General features: G+C 37.1%; 2 protein-coding genes across 4 annotated transcripts in view; one reads left to right on the top strand and one right to left on the bottom strand.

Annotated features, from left to right (window-relative positions):
* prkcz (protein kinase C, zeta) overlaps positions 1-5,097 on the top strand; it is a 111,051-nt gene extending 105,954 nt beyond the window's left edge. For 2 of the 3 annotated variants that reach the window (XM_081348881.1, XM_081348880.1), the window contains exon 15: positions 1,380-4,684. In XM_081348881.1, coding sequence (XP_081205007.1) covers positions 1,380-1,467 — 88 coding nt within the window. In that variant the 3' untranslated portion in view covers positions 1,468-4,684. Of the gene's footprint in view, positions 1-1,379 lie in introns of all 3 variants that reach the window. The other variant, XM_081348879.1, reaches the window with a different exon arrangement.
* A 60-nt stretch (positions 5,098-5,157) lies between these two features.
* On the bottom strand, positions 5,158-13,284 carry LOC308680651 (uncharacterized protein). Its single transcript, XM_081348884.1, has 4 exons — positions 13,036-13,284; positions 12,779-12,911; positions 10,372-11,471; positions 5,158-5,413 (listed from the first exon to the last, which is right to left on the bottom strand). The coding sequence occupies exons 1-4, from the start codon at positions 13,191-13,193 to the stop codon at positions 5,341-5,343; spliced, it is 1,464 nt and encodes a 487-aa protein (XP_081205010.1). The 5' UTR covers positions 13,194-13,284; the 3' UTR covers positions 5,158-5,340.
* Positions 13,285-16,729: the final 3,445 nt, after the last annotated feature.

Here is a 16,729-nt window from a genome sequence, read left to right as displayed (position 1 = left end):
CATTTCGCACGGGTATATTTGTGGCAATATCCAACAATACATTGTATGGGTCAAAATTATTGATTTTTCTTTTATGCCAAAAATCATTAGGATATTACGTAAAGATCATGTTCCATGAAGATATTTAGTCAATTTCCTACCGTAAATATATAAAATATTTATTTCTGTGAGTGGATGCAGCACAATCGTGAACATAAATGGACAACGTTAAAAGCGATTTTCTCAATGTTTCCAGATTTACAAATAGGTGTATATCGGCCAAATATTGTCTCATCCTAACAAACCATACATCAATGGAAAGCTTATTTATTCAGCTTTCAAGTGATGTATAAATCTCAATTTCATAAAATTGACCCATGTGACTGGTTTTGTGGTCCAGGGTCACAAATGTTTAGGGTAAGTTCTTAATATTTTTAAAGAAGTCACTTATGCTCACCAAGGTTGCATTTATTTGATAAAAAATACTGTAAAAACTGTAATACTGTGAAATTAAATTAAATTTTAAAATAGCTGTTTTTCTATTTTTAATATATTTTACAATGTAATTAATTTCTATGATTTTCAGCAGCCATTAATCCAGTCTTCAGTTTTCACATGATTCTTGAGAAATGATTCTAATATGCTGATTTGGTGCTCAAGAAACATTTATTATTATTATTATCAATGTTCAAATCAGTTGTGCTGCTTAATATTTTTTGTGGGAGCATTAATACATTTTTCCAGGATTCATTCTTAAATAGAAAGTTTCAAAAGAACAGTATTTATTTAGAAATAGAAATCTTTGCAGCATTATAAATATCTTTACTGACACTTTAATTTCTCTCTCTCTCTCTCTTTCTCTTTTAAAAAAACATCTTACTGACGCCAAACTTTTGAATGGTAGTATATAATCCCCAAGAAAGCACTTTTATTGTACATTTTTTATTTAATGTTGTTGGAAAATAGCTCTATTTTTTCCAATTCAATCTATTGTTGAACAAACAGAAATATTAAACATCACAGCTGTATTTAATCACACTGGAAATAGAAGGTCAAATTGGACACAACTTCAAAATACTCTTCTCGACAATGTTTGAAACTTTGTATTGTTGGCTCTTCTCGCATTATTGCCTCCTTAGGGGGAATCTCTTTGGTGAATTCCTCATTTGTAAGTCACTTTAGATAAAAGTGTCTGCTAAATGAATAAAAGATGTGATGCCAGCAACTAGTTCTTCCTGCAATGCTTTTTAGCACCTATCGGATATTCAAGTTGTCCAAAAACTACACCTCCTGCACTTTAGCTTTCCATTTTTTTCACATTCTTTGTTTTAAGCCACAGTGCGGGGCATGTACAGTTGAATTGTAGCTCGGTCAATAATAATGTTGGTTTCTCTCCTCAGGGATGTGATAAAGAGAATAGACCAGTCTGAATTTGAGGGATTTGAGTACATTAATCCTCTGCTGCTCTCCGCTGAAGAAACCATATGAGGGAAGAACAATACGGCCGATGTTTCTCTGCCTGCGGCTCCATGAGACTTCTACAGCTGAGTTTAACTCAGACTATGTGTTCACAGAGAAGAACTTTTCCTTCAAACTGCGTTAAAGACAAAAAGCAACACTAAGACTTCAAGTTTTGGACCCTCCCCGAGTTATTTTAGGATTACACTGGAAGAAGAACGACTGGAGGAACTTCAGAAAACAAACTCAGAACTATTCCCCATATTTCAGCTGTTGATTGTCTTCCTGCTTTCCCAGCGTCCTCTTTAATTTCGACACCCATGTTTGTGTGAATGTGCGCGCACTGTTGCCTGGGACTCAAGTTAGCTCCATCGATGTGTGCCTGCGTCCTTCAGAGACTACATTTCCCATCAACCCTAGCTGAATATGACAGTTCTAACTTAATGTGCACTTTTTATTTTCTGTTCGACTTTTCTTTTTTTAAATCTCTTGAATCTTGTATGAGGTGCGTCCTCAAGCGAAACAAGAATGTATAATGTTTAAAGGTAAATGTTGTATTATAGTGTAGGTAGCCAATCGAAGAATTTATGATGCCTTCTATGATGCAAAGTGGCACATTTTAATTCATGACCATGATGGTTTCCTAAACAGTGGGTAGCTGTGCTTCAAACCACATGCTTTTAAACACCCGTGTTGATTTTACTGAGTAAATGGGAGATAAAATGTGTTTTTTTGAAGAAGTGCCTCAAAGATCCAAAATTCACCATGCTCCAAACTGCTCTGAACTCCATGTTTGATCGGAGTTGATTTTCCAATGCACCATCCAATGTGAAATGTGAGCTGCAGGTGTTTTATTGTTTTGTTTTGCTTTTTTATACTTAACATAAACACTGATACGTATGTTGAAACCAAGACATGAAGGTTAGACACTGAATAATCACAAAGCCCAAATACATCAGACTGCCAGTAATATTACCAGCCTAGGCTCAGTGGAAAAATCTGCCTCTACTTACATTTTTGCATAACTCCAAAAACAGTTTCCAGCTGAAATGAACACTAGTGGCAGTAAAACACCAACAACTTTCATTCATTTCACACAAATTATAATTACAGTGGCAGGTTATTGATTAATAAAGACTTATTTTCTAGCAGTTCCTTGCACAACACTATGTTACGACCTGAAAACACTTTTACCATAGTGCATGATTTGTAAACTAACACATTTTGACGCTTGCATCACATAATCAGCTCCAAATGGCTATTCTGATGTAGTAAACTTGCTTGCTCACCTGGTACAGAATTGCGTATGCGATGGATGTGGAGTGTCCTGGGAAACACGAGTCAAGATAAAAGAGCTCAAAGACGCGTAGAAGCAAGCTAAAATTACGGTTGTTAGTGCATGTGCTACGTTATTTTCAAACGCAACAGAGCATTAACCTTTTTGCTTCTCTCACCAGACGTTTTATTCCCGTACTGCCTCGATATTTAGAACAACCGACATAATAAAACCTTGCCAAACTCACATTCATCTGTCTCTGATAAAACTGAAATCACTTTTAGCACCACTCATTTTTGCATAAATATTGCCACAGGCATGATTTTCCAATGAGCCTAGGTTTAATATTACAGTAGCGTTCTTTACAACTGCACACTACATTACTCAAATGGCTGCTCCTCACTCTGATAAGAGGGTCTTGTGTTGTTGTGCTCATGTGATCTGTCGACGTGCTGTTGAGATGTTGTGGAGGGCGAGAGAACACAAACAAGGGGTTTGTACATCACGTCTCTGGTGTGATGTGGTTGTAAAATTGTGCAACAGTGATGTGAATCTCAGATGACCTCAAAGCATGGCGGAACTGTGCCCAAATTCAACCCATTACAACACTCAATATAAGACACAATTAGCTCAGAATGCTAATTTTATGACCGGCTATGTTCGGAATAGAATTCTAGCCTACTACTTGTGGTATATTATGTATTCCACTATTTTTACTAATAGTAGGTGGTCGATAAACATCAGTATGCTACACTGTCACATGGTATCTTGTGATGTTGCATATAAGCAACTTATTTCATAATCTACTATCGATTTTGTGTCAAAATGCTCAATTATAAGCCAAAAGAAAAAGAGATGGAAATTGAAGGTCATGTTGTGAGCATTGCATTCTGGGATGCAATATTCTGCGCTGTGTGTGTCTTGGCAAATGTAGGAGATCATCTGGGTATGCCATGCATACTGTGCACAGTATACATACTGCAAAGCTAGTGAGAGTGATCATGTTAGCATGCTATTCCGAACATAGTCGTACACTCCTCACTTTTCCACTAGGGAAACACAACTAAAGCACCAGGCTTTCAATTTCACTTCAAAACATAATTTCCCTTTAAAGAATAAAAACAGCCAATCACAGGCTAGCTTGTCTAATTAATCCCTCACAGTGATAAAAGTATGGTGTTATTAAGCAACTAGATACGTTTTCTATCTTCTGTTGCATTTGATCTCCCAAGTTTGGGGTTTTTTATTTCCCTCTTTTCCTGAAGAGTGAAGACGACACTCTTAGATGTGAATGCTTTGAAGAAATCAGACCTGTATGAAGAATTGCTGCCATGTTAACAGGATTAATTAGCTGCTTTTGTGTCAGACAGTGGTGAGATTAGCAGACGGGCTAAGAACAAAGAGCGGCCCAGGAGATAACAAGCGTGACGAACGTAACGATAACGAGGCAGAGAGCAAAGCCAGATTACCCCACCATGTTTTCAGCTCTCTAATGAAAAGCTGGTACAGAAACAGCCACAAAATTTCCACTCTTTATGAATGATAAATGGATTGTTTATGACAGGAACTTCAGGTGAATGCAAACTGCCAACAAGTGGCATTCAAGTATAGTTTGATAGGGCCATCGCTGGTGCAAATTTTCAGGTTTTTAACACAACGATGGCCCTACATTTGACTTTAAATTGTCATTTTCATTCCTGTAAACCGATGATTATTCTTACAAGCTGTTTGAGAACAGGTACTATGGTGTATTACAAAGTAATAAACAATCTTCATCAACTTAATTTTCCACCAGCTCAATCTAATGTACAGAATCCACATGAAACAGTCAGATTTATGATTGTCCTTTGTTTTGGTTGTATTCATGTTTATATTTGAACTGGAATGAGTTTAGCATAATTGTAAATATCTGTAATTTAACCCTTAAACATTTTCACAAAAAGAGAGAAATAAATCTGTTTCTGCACCATTATAAGAGATCTCTGAATCCAGTGTCCCAACAGCTAGTCTCAAACTCAGAGCCCGAGACTGCAATAAAATACAAGTTCCTGTCCCCCATTTTTAAGCAAGAAACTTCCGTTATTTATCAACCTGCCAAATACAAAAGCCGTCGCAAACTGTTTTCTGCTTTTCTTTCTTTTACGGTTCTTTCCATATGTTGAGTCCAAAGCAAAATGACGCTCTTATCAATGTGCTACAGGGGAATACTTTTATATTTGAAGTGTTTGTTTTATAAATTATTGTAAATGAAAGCTCCAGTAGAGTTTCTGTGGGCTGAGGGTGGGAGAGCGAGAGAGATGTGAACATGTCTTTGGTTTTCTGAAGTTAAAGTCTTAAGCATCTTAGATAACAACTGTAAATCAGTAAATGTTCATTGTAATGACTTCACATTTCCTGTCTCATGATTTCTGGGTGTGGAGAAGAAAAAAAGAAAAACAACATTGGTCTGTGAGAGAACACTGTCTTTATTGCATAATGCATATTTTTCTATCATGTTTTGTAAGAAATACTTAACAGGTCCTCTGGTTACAGTAATCAAAATATTAAAGTAATATTTTGCAAGCACATGCAACATAAAGCTACTAAGGAAAACACAGGTATCCAAAAATAATAGAATTTCATTTTCATCACCAAATAATATCGTCATGCATCTCTGATAAACATTGCGCAAGATGACCATCACATTCCATTTGGGTGAACCTGAAAGAACAGAGAACACATACAAGTTTTATAATAATAGTGAACAGCACAAAAAAGTACACGCACATTAACTAAAAATAAAGCAATGCCGGTTCCAGTAATCTGTGGTTTGTAAACCCAAAAATGGTGCTAACGCAAGACCATTTCTTTCTTGCACAATGAGCAGTTTTGGAAACAAAATGAGATTTTTTAGTCATAAGTTATTGATCCCTCACTGTCTTTCAAAAACAATTTGGGAATAAAACATGTTGATGTAAGTTTTGGACTGCAGAAAAGCTGTTTACAATGTAGCTGATCCCCTGATATCATTTCTCTGGAAACACTTCAATAATTTACAATTCTCTTGGTATCCAACAGTTCTTAACATGAATTTGCTTTGAAAACATTAACATTGACAAAACTCTGTCAGAACGCAATTGAAGATACTCATTTTGGTAACACTTTACAACAAGGTCTCATTTGCTGCTGTAAAATGAAATTCCAGGACTTTTCAAGCACTACTTTTTTTGGTTTTCAAGGGCTACAATCAGAGATCTCACTTATCAAAACAATATCTTTATTATATTTTAGGGATGCACCGATTGGGAAATTCTGGGCCGATACCGATACCGATGTTTAACATAACAACTTGGCCGATGGCCGATGCCGATGTTTTTTCTTTTTGTTATTTATTCCTTCTTTTGTGCCACTGAAACATACAAGTCTTTCGGCTCTTGATCACACTATCCTAGAATGAGCACAAATTCAATCAGACCAAGCAATTTATGAAACAAAAAAAACCTTTAATGTCACTTTCTGGTTGACAGTTATAACCTTATTTATAAGTTCTTTTTCAGTTGTTATGAGGAGCAATATGAGAGAGAAATTTGGTAATCATTGTCTGACCCAACAAAAAAAACATTATAATATTCATTTTATTTTTCGTGTTCGCATTTATGAGGGAAAAAACACGGGTGAATGTTCATATTAAATTTTAAACGCGCACGCGCTCTTCTGCGAGAGAGAGAGCGCGCCCTCACTCACTATTCAGAGCGGTCAAGCTTCCCCGTACTTTTTGACAAGCGTCCTTGACAGGGAGGCCAGAGCTTCTTTGCAGCTCAAGTCGGCGGCGGTGTGTACAGTTAACGCTCTATCTGTTGACGGCGCTGAGGGGAAAAGCTCCCGCCACTGGAAGAAGCGGTCGCCGCCCATTTGTGTCCTCCTGCGCACCCATCAAAGCCGTGCAGAACGTCTTCAGCACTCGCGGATCGTGCATACTCCGCCGCTTCTTCTGCTACACACCATGGTCGTTCTTTTCTCGAGAAAAGGAGTTTTCTCATAGAAAAATAAATAAATAAATGCGTCATTGTACCCAGCACTTCTGAAAATGCACTTCCGAATGCGTCTCTGTCCCCAGCATATCAAACCAAACTGACGCCCATGTGACATCGGCGAATGTCATTTTTATTTCCCGATGGCCGATGGCAGTTAACGAGGCAAATATCGGCCGTTACCGATGTTCAGCCGATGCATCGGTGCATCCCTATTATATTTCAAATAAACAAGGTAAATAGATCATTAAAAATGTACTAATAAAACAGAATGGTACAAATAAAGGGCAGCTGTGTACACCTGGTTCACTGTGGCAACTTTAAGTATGGGAACATTAAAGGTGCATTGCGCAACATTTCATGTTAAAAATACCCGTTTTTCTAACCCATACATGCTTGAACAATTGCCTGATGGGCTGAATGAGCCCTTCTCTGATCACTGCGATTGCCTCTATAATCCTCTACAGTAAAATAAATAAGAGGGATTTGGGTCGGAATTTGAGACTGGGCCTATTAAATTGCCTATATTGCAGTTTTGCTTGTCGCCAGAGGGGGCATAGTTCTGCAAAAACTCAGAGACTTGCGCAATGCACCTTTAACAAAGCCCTAGAACTTAGAAGAGCCAATAGTTTTAAGGAAAAAATACTCAGTAATGGTGTTGACTGATATATTGTAAAGCATATTAAAAACACCACAAAGACATAAACAACATTAAAAACTTGTTTTTCACCACTGGGAGTATTTAACAAATCATTCTGTTATCATTTACTCACCCTCAAGTTGTTCCTAACCTGTATAAGTTTCTTTCCTCTACTGAACACGAAGATATTTGGAAGAATCTCGGTAACCAAACAGTTGACTTCCATTGCATTTTTTTTTTTTTTCATACTATGGAAGTCAATGGGGCCCATCAACTGTTTAGTTACCCATATTCAAAATATCTTTTTTTGTGTGTGTGTGTTTTTGGAACAACTTGAGGGTGAGTAAACGACAGAATTTTCATTTTCATGAACGGTTGGTGGCATTTTGTAGTAGCAGACACAGAAAACTACAAGTGAATAAATCTTATAGTAGTTTACTTATGTGTGCACTGCACACACAAAAATAAACCACAGAGGAATAGTTTGTTATAGTACACTGCCAGCTAACAAGCACACATAAACTGCGAGGTCACCACGTCTCAAATTTGACTTTCCAATGACCGTTAATAGTACGATTCAAAACGACAGATCCTTCCTCCCCCCAAAAAACGACACTCATTTCCACTCGCGTTCATTTGTTTGTATCCCCTTTCCCTTTTGACTCCTTCCTTTCCTCTCTAATCCCTTTTCCAACCCAGACGGCTTGATGCTTCCCAGCAGCAAACCTCAAAACCATTCTGTGAATCTACACGTGCCAACCAACCCACCAGTTCCCTTGATTCCCTCCATCAAGATTTCCATCTCTTCACCAGTCTTGTATCGACGCCCTCGGAAACTCGCTCTCTATATCTGCCTCTTTCTCTATCTGTCCTTCCCTTGACAAGAGCGTTCATTGTGTCTCTCTCACGGGGCCGCCTGTGTTCTGCTGTGCTCTGCAGTCTGGCCAATGTACACACGGCGGGCAGAGAGCGGGCAGAGGCGCACGCCAGCCCTGCACCTCCAACAAAGCGCTGCCTTGTTCTACGACGTTCAGCGCTGCCCACCACGCCGAAGGAGCGCTGCTCTCGGACCTCGCAAGAATCTGGTGACTTTTTGACCCGTTCTGATGAATAACTGTCCTTCTTAGAGTTTCTCTTCCTCCTCTCTTTAAGTACACTCACAGTCTGCCATGTTTCTACATAGTGTTTCCTTTTTCTGAGAAGTGCTCCAAAGTTCACAGGCAGAAAAGTTCATAAACGGCCTTTCTGGAGAGTTGGCATTGATTAAAGATGGCAGCAAGGTGAAAATGACGCCTATAAACTGATATGTGGTTATACAGGCTATATAACAGTTCCTTTGACTTTTTTAAAATCAACATCAAGATTTTTGCTTAAAAAGTATATGAATCTGCAAGGATAATCAGGTACAACTTTATAACAAAGTTGAATTCGTTTATATAAGTTAATGCATTAAGTATCATGAACTTACAATAAAACATATTTTTACAGCATTTATTCATATACTGTAGGTCTTTCTAATTTCTACATATACAAATACATTTTTTTAACCAAAAGTTGTATTTGTTAACATTAGTTAATACACCGTGAACTAATTTCCAAGTAAGTTAATACATGAACTGATGTTAACAAATGAGACCTTATTAGTAGTGTTACCTTATTAGTAAAGTTACCAATAACATTAAAGATTTTAAAGTGAACAAAAATTTTACAAATGTTTAGCTTGAAGCTTAATGCTTTAACTTAAGTTAAAAAATTGAACCTGAAATGTATGTATTTTAAGTCCTAACTCCCATTTCTTATACCGTAAATGCTCCTTCAATGGAAAATGCCTTTTTGAATGAAATATTTATTATTTTTATAAGTACAAATATTATGTAGTCTTTTAATTAAAAACTCAGCATGCATAATTATAAAATAGAAAAATGCAGTTTAAATCATGTCACATCGCAAAATTTTCTTTAACTACCCAACTCATTTCAATTAATTATAATATTATAATATAACTAATTTTTGTACATCTAAAGACTAGTTTATCATAAAGTACCAAGGTATTACCATCTAAAACAATCACTGTACCACTCAATTCAATGTTACGTGTTCTCTAATACTTTGCGTACAACAACAATAACAGCTGCTAAACGTTGCTATGTTCATCAATCAAAATAAAGAATCAAGTGTTCATAAAGCATCAAATTTAAATCCCATCTGAACTGGATCCTCTGCTCTACATCTGCAGGGATGACATCACATCCAGGAGCGAGTTACATAACCGTGGCTGTGATTTCCATCTCGGAATGCTCCACCAGCACCCAAGGCGCAAACACTCAAATCCATTCACTTAGGGAAAATAAAATGTCTTTCTCCAACAAATGACTAATTTTATTTTGGCAATTTAAAAAGAGGTGATGGAATGCATGATTCCGTCCACCAACACTTCATCTTACAGCCTAGTTTTACCAAGGGGTTCATGAGAGTGAGCGCATGTATGTTCTGGCTTTACCTAAAGGGCCAGCTTAACATCTCTAATGCCAAAGCTGATCTCAGTCTTCTAGTCTCTGGTGTTCTAGAACATGGATCAACTCTACAATGACAGCAGATCACATTCCCTGCTTCTTCGTTTGTGTTGCTGTTCTGCAAAACACCTGAATTCGGAGAGTCTTGCCTGTTTAATTGGCATCTGAAAATTCTAAAAACTCTAGTGAAGAAGAACTTCAGGTATTGCATTCTGATATACAAATGTCAATTTATCCGTATGGTTTTCCAATAAGACTATTTGCCAAAACCAACCACCGACAATGTTCTTCTCTAGCCAAGCCAAATTGGGGGAATGTTGGGATATTGTAAATTGTATGCCTTGATGCAACATTCTGGGTTGCTGCTGAAGCAAATGTGATAACATTACATTGAATAATGCATTGATTGTGTTGTCAACCCTGGTTCTGCATTGTGAAGTTAATCAACTTTGGTGAATGGAATTTTTTACTAATTTATATGAAACGTTCACTCACCCTTCAGGAAATGGTATTAGACACATTGGGCAGCAATCCAGTCCTGATCCAGACGCTGTTCCAGATCCTTCTGGACCTGATTTTGTTCCTTGCCCCAATCCAGGTCCACCTGCTCCTGAATTTCTTGCCAGCCCTGACCCAGATCCTTCAAGTCCTGATTTTGCTCTCTGTCCTGCTCCAGATTTTGTTCCCAATCCAGATCCTCTTACTCCTGAAATTGCCAACTGCCCTGTTCCAGAGCCTCCTGCTCCAGATTTTGTTCCCAGTCCTAATCCAGATCCTCTTACTCCGGAAATTGCCAACTTGCCAACTGTTCCAGACCCTCCTGCTCCAGATTTTGCTCTCTGCCCTGATCCAGATACTCCTGCTCCTTGTTTTGTTCCCATGACTGATACTAATCCTTCTGTTCCAGGTATTCTTCCTAGCCTTGATCCATATCCACCTGCACCTGTTTTTGTACCCTTCCCTGCTCCAGATCCTCCTTCTCTTGATCCTGCATCTAATCCTGCTCCAGATCCTCCTGCTCTTGCATCTATTCCTGCTCTTGATCCTGTATCCAATCCTGCTCCAGATCCTCCTGCTCTTGATCTTGCATCTATTCCTGCTTCCAATCCTACTCCAGATCCTCCTGCTCCTGCTCTTGATCCAGCTTCCAATCCTGCTCCAGATCCTCCTGCTCTTGATTCTGCATCTATTCCTGCTCTTGATTCCACATCCAATCCAGCTTTAGAACCTCTTGTAAGCTCTTGAATTTCTGAGACTTTCCCTGCTTGGCCAAATTTGTCACCATGTTTGTCTGACAATTCACGACCCTCAACGCAATTTACTTTGTCTTCTAGGTGGCACTGCTGAGCAGTTTGTATGTCACATACTGACACACTCTCCTGATCAGGTGAGGATGTATAATTCTCTTGATTGGCAAGTGCTGGTGAGTCAGATTCCCCCATGTTCTTTGCTGCTGGAGGTTGTGAAGGGTTCTTGCAGTCATTCACTGGTGGTGAGTGAGTCAGGAAAGATGGAGCTGGGAGATCTGGAGGGGGATCAGCAACTTCATTTGCACTGCACCATTTCCAATCACTTACTTTTTGTACAAGAGTTTTCTGAGGAAATAGAGAGAAAATCACCCTGTATTACACAAATAATCAAACTTGTGAATAAGACCTTTCCATTAGCAGCATAATTTACACATAATATATTTGGTGCTGCTTGGATACCAGCTTTTTAAATCGCTCTGAACAACAGTCAAATCAAGGTATGTTGTCATGATGACATAACAGAGAATCAGTGGGGAAAAAATGTATGCCAGAAAACTTTTAACACTTGCTTGCATATTTTTCCAGGAAATCCCTTGCCTTTTTAAACATTTCATAATTTATCATCATTCCATCAGATAAAAAACATTAAAAAGTCTTTCGTCAATGAAAGGAGGTGCTTATTAACCTTCAGACAATGTCGATCATCAACCTTAGGAGATTAAATTACATACTATATATTTTATGAGAAAATTAAAATATATAGTATGTAAAAAAAAAGTAATTTATACAATTTTAAAAAGATTAAAGATAATTTTTCCCCATGAAATAAAATTATAAAGGGACAACGCTACATATTATGTTTAATAAAATAGTAATTAATTAAAAATGGGGTTTTAAAACCATAAACTGAATCAATTAAACAGATGACTAAATTCTGATATTGCTGTATGGTTTTAACTCTTTGGGATTTGTGCCTCACATGTTATTTGCTATGTGTTTTAAAGTAATGGGACACGTGTACCATTTTCATGGAAAATGCCATTTATTACATAAACATGCTGACCAGGAAAGCACACTACAGCCTTGTTGATAATTCTGGAAAGGACAATTCAGTAGTGTTCATCCTCTCATCTCCATGGAAAATAACATCAAGCCTACTTTTCCCATGTACAGAGGAAAATGTGAGATTTGCTCTCAGAGGGTGGGTCCTGCTTTTAAAGTTGACAATTTTTTTTTTTTAAATGGGATATTGGCATATTGCAGCATTTTATATATATATATATATATATATATATATATGATTTATCCGTATACATCATTATTTAAAATAAATAAATAATAATGTTCCCTCCTAATCTTATTTTGGTTAAGGGAATGAAGTGTTCAGTGCATTTGGCACATAAGGTCATCTCTAGACCGTACAGTGTCTACCGGTATTTGCATCCAACATCCATTTCAGGACGCAGTGCAGAAATGAACACCTCACAAATCATTCATGCTGTATTAAATACGGTCATACAACCGTATGAGATTGTATTGCATAAATACTACAATATCTGTCATTTTGCATGTCAAACCATTTATTATTCTCCTAGATGATACAAGCATTGATTGAACCCTTCCCCTTTCATCATGATAAGATGATGTATTACCGTGGATGAAGGTGGGGGGAGCTGTGGAATAGACTCTTCCTGATCTGACTGTAGAGCTGGGCAAAGAGCTCTCAAGGTAAGAGCCCAGAGTCTCTCCGCATCACTTAATTCAGAACTCTCCCACCATCTCTCCCTGTAGCATTGAATATAAAATAGTTATGTCAAAATATCAGTACAACTGTTACATAATACATTTATACTATATTATTATAAAGAGAGCTTCTTTGCTGAGTATTATGCAGTATCAGGCTTCCTACCTGCCTGTAACGTTAACGTTAGATGTTTTGCTGCAGCCACTGTCCTGTAACGTTACTGTGCACAAACTGTCATTTGACTTCTTGATCCTCGAGTGCTGCTCGGATCTACTCTCTTCAACTGATAATTTCTTCCTCTTCAGTTTAGACATCGTAGCCATTCAGTTGTAAACACTCTGCATCTCTATCAGAACCACATGGCTTGTCCAAAATAATGAGAACTACGCGGGAGTTTCTTTGAACTACTTCCGTGTTCGGTCACAAATGTATTTTTTTTCGTCAAAGTTGCGCACTGATTGCGCAGTTCGAATGACATTTCGTTGCCGAAATATACGGCAAACCGTATTTTTTACTTGATTATAAGTGTGGTTATGGAAACGTTCTTTATTTTAATATAGTTTCATTATTCAGTTGAACATTATTATTATTATTGTATTATTTATTTATGGCATGATTGTTTTACAGTATTGTCAAAACAATACACATACATACAAAATCAGTGGAATTATTATTATTATCATCATCATCAGCAGCAGCAGAAGCATCTGATAACTGATCAAATGTATAGGTTACCTGAATGCAATGTCACTTTGGATTAATTTTCTGCCAAATAAATTAAAATTTAAATTATTATTATGTGTATTGTTGCAATATTTTATTGTTGACAATACTGTATGTAAAACAGTCATGTCAATAAAAAATAAAATAAAAAAAATCAAAATGGGTGCACAAAATCAACAAGTCGTAACTGAGGGGGTTTTGTTGTTTTTGTTTGGTTGCTCTATTGGTCTAATCCCTCTGTGGAAATAAACCAACCTGTCCTGGATGACTTATTTATCACATAAATTTGTGATGGGATTGTAAGGATAAAAATACACAAGCACATTAATTGGAATTGGCTACACCCAAAATAGCAACTAAAAAGCTATCTGGTGATCATGGTGACTGAAGAAACCCACGCATGATACACACTATCAACGTCATTGCATTATGAAGAAACACATGGGGTGAAAAAAAAAAATAAACTGAGAGAAAATTTCTGGTGGCCACCACCAAAAGAAATGATCCATACGAGGTGCCTTAGCTCTGAGCCCTGGAGAGACTGAGGCAAGGTTTGGAACCATCTCTCTCCCCTGGATGAGAATTCCAGAAGGTTCTAATGCTGACACTGATGGTTCCATAGCCACACGGTGGGAGAGTACAATAGCAGATGAGTTTTGAGCAAGTCTGTTCAGGGATGGAGCCGGGGAGACTGCATCCAGGAAAGAGCGCTTATGTCATTAGGACTTGTGTGAGGCAATGTTGTGAGCCGTCGCCATGGTTGCCTGATGAAAAATGTAAAAATAGCGGGCGCTACCCGAGTCCTTCCAAAAGCAAGCGTTCTCAATGCACTGTGGAAGAAGTGTGAGATGGTGAGGGGAGAATAGGAAAGGGAGTGAAGAGATTAAAGAATGGCCAGTGTGCATGAGATGTTAAATTGCTAGCTAGCTTTTGTCGAAAATCCACAGTGCGTTAAAAGGGGCCTGCCTGAGGCTTCCTGAATGTCACAAGATATTGAATATTTAGTGATGTACGCCTAACAGTTCTGTAAGAAGCCGATTTTTTAGTGTTGATTTCGGGCAGATGGTATGCCTCACCTTTATTGGCTGCGTTATATTTTCATGCTAGTCACAGCTATTAACTTAACTGCAACGTATTTGCAGTTTTCAATCTGTATCACTTTATGCCCACATGCTTCAAGTTCATACATGAATTTGTATTGCTGTGTTGCTATCACTGATTTAAAAAAATATTCTTTGATGAATTAAATAATACAGAAAAAACAAATGTAATTCATACCTGAATAAGTTAGTTCAGGCAAGAATACAAAAAAGTCAATTCTTTATTAGTACTTCATTTAAGCTTGTAGAAATTAAAGCGTAAATATCACCATTATAAAATTAGGTGCTAAACCTACTCAACTTTCTGATACTGGTGTTCCCATCATGCACTGGGGCATAAATAATTAATAAAGTTGCATTTTTCACTTTTTTCCAGCTGAATTTACATTGTTTAATTATTGCTTTTTTTGTAAGGTTTAGTAACGTGCTGTTTTGTAACATGTGGAGTTTATTTTATACTCATAACATACTCGGAAATTATCCAAAATGTTACAGTTATTGTGTATTGTGTACCAGAGATCTCTGTGTTCAAAGATGACATTAGTTCTATTATGTAGATTTGCTGTCTACTTAATATCTACTGCATAATTTACTTAAATGTTCTTAGTAAAGCATGCACTGTAAAAATATGGCTTAATTCAGTGTTATATTGCTAGAGTAAAATGTAGCCTACTTGAAACAGTGTATTGCAAAGTAAATTTCAACTAAGTAGAGATTACTCAACAAACTTTAACTGGTTACTTATTTTCTTAGTTAAGCAGATTTGACTTAATTCCATATGTGAAATTAACTTAAAAATCTGCGTGTAAAAACTTAAAAAAGAAAGATTAAGTAAATGTATTTTTTTTTTTTTTTTTTTTTTTTGCTATACTGTGTGAAGTTTATATTGATCTGAATAGGCGTTCGGGATTATTCTGTGTTATGTCTGTTTCTTCTGCTTGGACTTGTTCTTTGACTATCAGACTTATATTACGTGTGTAGATGTAGATTGTGTGTGTGTGTGTGTGTGTGTGTGTGTGTGTGTGTGTGTGTGTGTGTGTGTGTGTGTGTGTGTGTGTGTGTGTGTGTGTGTGTGTGTGTGTGTTTTTAGCAATGATAAGACTTTTGTGAAAACACTGGACAAATCTCTATTTTGACATTGTAAATTCGAGAATGTGAACCTCTTATGTTTGCTGTATGATTCAGGATATATCTATATCGATATATCTAAGCTTAAATGCATAGAAATAATGGTGCTTGTGTGGAGCTTAAAATAACAGAATTTGCATTTTGGTAAACTATTCATTTAAAGAATATTTTTTACATAATGTCACCAAACAAAATGTCAAAATTATTCATTGTTTTTAAAGGGATAGTGTAACCAAAAATAAAAAATTCTATTATATTTTACTCGCTCTCATGTCGTTCTAAACCCATCCAACTTAGATTAATCTTCAAAACTCAAATTAAAGGTCCCGTATTATGCCCCTTTTCACAAGATGTAAAATAAGTCTCTGATGTCCCCAGAGTGTGTATGTGAAGTTTCAGCTAAACATACCCAACAGATCATTTTTTACAGCATGTTTAAATTGTAATTTTTGGGGGCTCAGAAAAACGCACTGTTTTAGTGTGTGCCCTTTAAATGCAAATGAGCTGCTGCTGGACGACCCAGGGGGCGGAGCTTCATGAGCTCGCGCACAGTCTCTCATGACAATTTCATCTCACGGAATGATGATAATATCAGAAACTCTCAGTAACGGTGTTCATTTCGAGTCGGACAATAATGCCTACAGAGTCAGAGTGCTGTATAGAGATGAAACAGGTTTAATTTAGTAGTTTAATTACGGTTATTATAACGTATTTGTCATCTGCTTGTATGTATCCATTATTTATTAATAGCCTAGCTGCTGTCTGAATGATGATCAAACATATACTGATGAGTTTAATAAAGTTTATTGTACATCACACAAAAGATGAAGCGTCAGTTTTACTTCAGAAAATCACCGTAAGAGCTGAGTAAACACAGTAAGTTATTAGAAGTGCGCAAGTACATAAAC

Source organism: Scardinius erythrophthalmus, assembly GCF_964197995.2.
Source record: "Scardinius erythrophthalmus genome assembly, chromosome: 20".
In the NCBI taxonomy this organism is placed as follows: Eukaryota; Metazoa; Chordata; class Actinopteri; order Cypriniformes; family Leuciscidae; genus Scardinius; species Scardinius erythrophthalmus.
This window is presented reverse-complemented; position numbering and strand designations above follow the sequence as displayed.